The sequence below is a fragment of the Jaculus jaculus genome, chromosome 6, assembly GCF_020740685.1.
Source record: "Jaculus jaculus isolate mJacJac1 chromosome 6, mJacJac1.mat.Y.cur, whole genome shotgun sequence".
Lineage (NCBI taxonomy): Eukaryota > Metazoa > Chordata > Mammalia > Rodentia > Dipodidae > Jaculus > Jaculus jaculus.
Genome location: NC_059107.1, coordinates 61,377,008 through 61,383,684, shown reverse-complemented (window position 1 = coordinate 61,383,684; position 6,677 = coordinate 61,377,008). Strand labels below are relative to the sequence as shown.

Genomic DNA, 6,677 nt, shown 5'->3' with positions numbered 1-6,677 from the left:
CGTGTAAAGCCAGATAGATTCACTCAGTGGCTCTTGGGTGTGAAGTTTGTTTTGGCCAGGGCAGAAGGACTGGCCCGCCCATAATCATTATCTCTGTCGACCTATTTCTCTCTCAGATAAATAATAAATAAAATATTAAATTTGTTTTCAAAAAATCTCTGTAACTTGCAAGTAAGATTAATGTGGGTTTATTTTAAGCAAAAATCAGGGGTGAATTGTGCACAGCCCCTCGTGCCCCGAGAAGAGGCCAGTCTGTGATTATGAGCGGACAGTACTAAGAGCAATGTGCCACCAGTGACGGGGCTGAGGCTGCGCTGTCCGGGTCTCCGGGAGCCCCTGCTTGGCCCCTCCCCCTCCCCTCTCCTCCCCCCCCCACCGCCATGCGGGGCGTCCCTAGCAACGCGCGGGCTCTCTTTAAGCCCCGCCCCACCCTGCGTGAGGCGGCGGCGTGTGCGCCTGCGCGCGGAAACAACCGCCAGTCAGCTCGCTTCCCCTCCTCCCTGCCCCTCCCCTTTTCCCCTCCTCCTCAGCCGTCTGGAGCGCGACACCATCATGGAGCCGGAAGATCTACCTTCGCCCGGCGAGCTGGAGGAGGAGGAGGACAAGGAGGAGGAGGAGGAGGAGGCGGAGGTGGAGAAGCAGGCGGCGGAGGAGCCCCGGGACTCTGAGGAGACCGTGAATGTGGAGGAAGAGGCGGGGCCGGAGTCGGACTCTGACTTCCAGGACGAGTTCCAGGAGCTGGAGAGTACCGACGAGGAGGAGGACGACGAGGCTAAGGCCTGGCTTCAGGCGTACCCCGGCAGGGCTTTCCCGCTGCCGCCGCCCCCCAGGCACCTGTACGCGGCCGAGCGGCCCGCGTCCCCGGAGGTGAGCGGAACACGGGGAGCTGCGGGCCCGAGCCGCCGGGGCGTCACTTCCCGCTCGCTGCCCCTCACGGTGCCTGACGGGGTGAGCGCGTCCGCGGTCGTGGGCGCTGCGGCCCGCAGGGCCCTGTCTGCCGCCCCAGGCTGCCGACTCGTGGTGGTGTTCTTCATTTTGTCAACCACCCCGCCCTCGGGGTTCCGGGCCTTGGGACCGGTGACAGATGCTAAGGGAAGCCAGTATTCCCCGAGCGTGCAGTTACCTGCGCGGTGGGCTAGGTGGGGCGGAGGCCGGGCGGGGAGAGCCCTGGGGCGGGTCGTTGCCTAGGGAATCGCTAGCTGGGGAGACAATTAGCGCCTTAGTTTCACTGAAAGGCGGGACACACTTCCCTGGAGGATTATGTTCTCTGCATGAGATCTTGAGACGCTTCCTGCCCATTGTGCTTCTTTCGGACCCTCGGTGGTAGCAATAAAGGGATGGGTGTTTGGAGGAACTTAAGAACGCAAGAGACTTGAGATGAAGCTCCCAGGAGTCTGGAAAACTAGAAAGCACAAAGTTAGACAGAATGGAGAAACATTTAATTTACTGCTTTTTAAAAAAACTTTGCACGCACGCGCTCGTGTGTGTGTGCGTGTGTGTGTGTGTGTGTGCGCGCGCGCGCGCGAGCGCGCACTTGTGTATGGAGATGCCAGAGCTCTTGCCATTGCAAACGAATGCCCCTTTGGCTTCACTTTAGTTACTGGGAAATTGAACCTGGGCAGGGCAGGGTTTGCAGAGTGCCTCTAACTGCTGAGCCATTTCCCCAGCCCCATGTACTGCTTTTCAAGCAACAAGACCTATGCTGTCAGTACTGGAGCCACTACCCATGTATAGCTCTACGGATTAATGAGTTAAGAATAAGTAAAACGTAGCTCAGTGGTAGACCTCTTGCTTATCATGTGCAAGGCCCTGAATTCAAGGCTGCTGGGAGGGGTGGTGGAGAACAAAGAAAATTAGAAATTCAGTAATTCATTGTTTTAGTCATTTTTCCTGTGATTGATAGCCATACTTGTCTAGGGACTCTAATAACAGTTTCATTGTCACTGCTATACTACAGACTGGTGATCACGGCAGAGAGTTCAGTGGGTGTGCAGTTCATTGAAATATTTAAAAGTATTCACGTGTGTGCCACACATTGTACTGGATGCAAGTGAACCAAACACTGCTTTCGTACTATTCAGTTTAGAGAGGAAGGGGCATACAATTTAAATCATCTCATAAATAAAATTGATAGGTGCTAAAAATGCAGTGAAGGCATAAAGGTAGCAGACTTGCCGGTGTAGGTGGGGAGGCTTTCTTGAGGAGGTCATGATACAGTTGATACCTGAAGAACAGGGTAAGGTTAACTAGGCAAGGAATAGGAATGAGCTTTCTAGATGGAGGCAAAGCACAAAGGAAGATGCTGTTCATTAGTGAAAGCTGGGCTTTTTCAAGGAACCAAAGTTGTTTGAGTATGGATTGCCAGGTTATATCCCTGGAGCTTTGGTAATCCAATGAAACTGTCTTAAACTAGAACATGTGTGAAAAAATTTGTGCTTTAGAAAAAACACTGTAGCAGGACAGATATGACAGCAGGACAAGACTAGAGCAGCAATAGTAGAGAAGGGTAAGGTACAGAGGATGTTTGGGAAGTGGGACGGGTGGATGTGGGAAAGTTGACTGATTCCAGAGAGATTTGCTTTGCCAGGGATGTTGTTGATTGGTTGATGACACTGAGCTGACTGTAATGAATTCATCAACATGAACAGGAGGAAGGAAAACTTTCTTGGATAGTTCCAACAGGCATTCCAACTGTCTGTATAGAGGCATTCTAAGGGACTGTTTTTTCTTTCTCTTCCCCCCCCCCCAAGCTGAGAGAGAGTGTATGTGTAAGTGGCCTCTAGCCACTGCATCCTTATGCCTTTAACTTCAGCATGCGGGAGGCAGAAAGGTAGGTAGGAGGATCATTGTGAGTTCAAGGCCACCCTGAGACTACGTAGTGAATACCAGGTTAGCCTGGGCTGCAGTGAAACCCTATCTCGAGAAACTCATTTTCTGGTTGTGGTGCATGCCAGTAAGAAATTGCTGAAGTGGCAGGGGCAAGAAGATAAGGAGTTTGAGGGCAACCTGGGCTATACATTTTCCTACTCACTTTTACACCACCTCATACCTCACTTCACTGCCCAAACTGCCACAGGTAAAAAATGAAAAAATAAAAAAAGTCCTTTAACTTGAGAATAGACTGAATGAAATCAACATTTCCTATTACTTGATCTCAACATTTGAGCAATTTACAGTGCATTAAATCTAACACAGGGAACACATCTTCACAAATCTTCAGGGAGCAGGGACACCTTTAACCACTGAGCACTTTCCCCAACTAATATACTCTCCCCCCCACTTTACCCTTTGAAACTCCACTCTCTATCATATCCCCCCCCCCTCTCAATCAGTCTCTCTTTTATTTTGATGTCATGATCTTTAACTCCTGTTAGTCTTGTGTAGGTAGTGTCAGGCACTGTGAGATCATGGATATTGAGGCCATTGTAAGTCTGGAAGAGCACGTTGTAAGGAGTCCTACCCTTCCTTTGGCTCTGTTCTTCCCATCACCTCTTCCACAATTGATCCTGAGCCTTGGAAGGTGTGATAGAGATATTTCAGTACTGAGCACTCCTCTGTCACTTCTCAGCACCATGGTGCCTTCTGATTCATCCCAAGGTCACTGCCATCTGAAAAGAGAAGGTTCTCTAACCAAAAGTGAGAGTAGCATTAATTTATGGGTATGAAAATTAAGAGAAGTGCTTAGCAGGCAGTTTAGTGAGCATAGTGTATACATTTAGCCAGACAGCAGCAGATGCTACATTGCTAGTGCTCATGACTACTTGACTACCCCTGTTGTAGGTTTTCAGTATCAGGGATGTATTCCTTCTCATGGAGTGAGCCTTCAGTCAAATTAGAGGGTGGTTGGTTTCCCCTATAACAGACGTGACACTATTGCACCCATTGGCTCATTTGGCCTGGTTGGCCAAATATGAGGCTTGCAGTGTCCACTGTTGAATATCTTCAGTGGTGATTTCTCTCTCTCCCATTGAACTGCATGCAGTGTGTGGCTTTTTCCAGCTTTCTGTCAGCTGGTCTACATGGAGGAGGTTATTAGCTCAGTTCCACCAGGATTTCTCAGTGACCTTGCAACCCAAGAATGTGGAGTCCATTTTTTAATTGAGTTGTTTGATTGCTTATTATTTAATTTTTTGAGTTCTTTGTATAGCCTAGATATTAATCCTCTATCAGATGCATAGCTGGCAAAGCTTCTTTCACATTCTGTAGGTTGCCTCTTTGCTCTATTCACAGTGTCTTTGCCGTACAAAGTTTTGTAATTTTCTGAGGTCCCAGTGGTTATCTGTGGCTTTATTGCCTGAGCAAATGGGGTTATATTCAGAGAGACTTTGCCAAGACCAATATGTTGAAGGGTTTCCTGTAGAACTTTCAGAGTTTCAGGTCTGATGTTAAGGTCTTTGATCCATTTGGACTTAATTCTTGTGCATGTAGAGAGAGATGGATCTATTTTCATCCTTCTACAGATACATATCCAATTTTCCCTGCACCATTTGCTGAAGAAGTTGTCTTTTCTCCAGTGAGTATTTTTGGAATTTTTGTTGAGTACCAGGTGGTTATAGCTACCCAGACTTACATCTGGTTCCTCTATTCTGTTCCATTGATCTACATGTCTGTTTTTGTGCCAGTGCCATGCTGTTTTTGTTAATATGGCTATGTAGTTTATGTTAAAATCTGGTATGGTGATACCACCAGCCTTATTTTTATTGCTCAGGATTGTTTTAGATATTCGAGGGTTTTTGTGCTTATGAATTTTTGGATTGTTTTTCTATTTCCATGAAGAATGCCAATGGAATTTTTTTTTTTTTTTTCGAGGTAGGGTCTCACTCTGGTCCAGGCTGACCTGGAATTAACTCTGTCATCTCAGGGTTGCCTTGAACTCATGGCAATACTCCTACCTCTGCCTCCTGAGTGCTGGGATTAAAGGCGTGCGCCACCACACCCAACTTGCCAATGGAATTTTGATGGGGATTGCATCAAATGTGTATACTGCTTTTGGTAACATTGTCATTTTCACAATATTAACTCTTCCGATTCCCAGAACAAGGGATGTCTTTCTATTTCCTAGTGTCTTCTGCAACTTCTCACTTCAGTGTATTAAAGTTTTCATTGTAGAGCTCTTTCACTTTCTTGGTTAGGCTTCTTTATTTATTTTTTGATGCAATTGTGAATGGGAGTGATTCTCTGATTGCATCCTCTGTGTGTTTGTTGTTAACATATTGGAAGGCTGCTGGTTTCTGTGTGTTTATCTTGTATCCTGCTACATGGCTATAGGTGTAGGCTTGTCATAAGTAGCCTTTGTTATGTTGAAATATGTTCCCAGTCTCTGTAGGTCTTTTATCATAAATGATGTTGGAATTTGTTGAATGCCTTTTCTGCATCTGTTGAGATGATCATGTGATTTTTGTTCTTCAGTCCATTTACATAATGTATTACATTTTTCAATTTGTGTATGTTGAACCATCCCTGCATCTGTGGGATAAAGCCTGCTTGGTCGGGGTGAATGATCTTTCTGATATATTCTTCTATTCTGTTTACCAATATTTTGTTGAGAACTTTTGCATCTGTATTCATGAGGGAGATTGGTCTGTAATTTTCTTTCTTTTTTGTTGAGTCTGCTTAGTTTTGGTATCAGGGTGATGCTGTTTTTGTAGAAGGAGTTTGGTAGGATTCCTTCTTTTCTATTTTCTGGAAAAGTTTAAGAAGCACTGGTGTTCTTCCATGAATGTCTGGTAAAATTCACCAGTAAATCCATCTGGGCCTGGACATTTTTTTGTTCTTTTTTTTTTATTTGAGAGCAACAGGCAGAAAGAGAGGAAGTGAAAGAGAGAGAGAGAGAAAGAGAGAGAGAGAGACAGAGAGAGAGAGGGAGGGTAGGGGAGGAAAAGGGGGAATGAATCTGGACCCTCCAGGGCCTCAAGCCACTTCAAATGAACTCCAGATGCATGTGCCACCTTGTGCATCTGGCTTACTTGGGTCCTGGGCAATCGAGCCTTGAACTAGAGTCCTTAGGTTTCACAGGTAAGCGCTTAACCCCTAAGCCATTCCTGGACATATTTTAGTTGGGAGATTTTGATAAATGCTTGGATCTCTATACTTGTTATAGGTCTATTTAAGTGGCTATTCTCATGTGGATTTAATTTAGGTAGGTAATATAAATCAAGGAAATCACCCATTTCTTTCAAATTTTAAAACTTAGTAGAGAATATGTTCTTGTATTATGTCCCGGTGATTTTTGGAATTTCTCTGCTATCTGTTATGATGCTACATTTTTCTTCTCTAATTTTACTGATTTGTTTGTCTCTTTCTCTTTCTTTTGGTCACATTTCCTAATGGTTTATCAATCTTGTTTATCCTTTCAAAGATCCAACTCTTTGTTTCATTGATTCTTTGGATTGTTTTTTGGTTTCTATTTCATTAATTTCTGTGTTACTGTTTAGTACTTTTTCCCATCTACTGATTTTCAGTTCTCCTTGTTCTTTTTCCAAGTGAAGCATTAAGTTGTTTACTTGCGACCTTTCTAATTTCTTATTTATTAAAAATTAACAGGTTCCATGATTATAAACAATAACCCATGGTACTGCCCTCTCTCTGACCACTTTCCCCTTTCAAACTCCATTCTCCATCATATCCCCTCCCCCTCTCAATCAGTCTCTCTTTTATTTTGATGTCATGATCATTTC

General features: G+C 45.2%; 1 protein-coding gene across 4 annotated transcripts in view; it reads left to right on the top strand.

Moving 5' to 3' along the window:
- The first annotated feature begins 552 nt into the window (after positions 1–552).
- The window catches only part of Alms1 (ALMS1 centrosome and basal body associated protein), a 193,322-nt gene continuing 187,197 nt past the window's right edge, over positions 553–6,677 (top strand). For all 4 annotated transcript variants that reach the window (XM_045152900.1, XM_045152898.1, XM_045152897.1 and 1 more), the window contains exon 1: positions 553–867. In XM_045152900.1, the coding sequence (XP_045008835.1) occupies positions 553–867 (315 nt within the window). The remainder of the gene's footprint in view (positions 868–6,677) is intronic.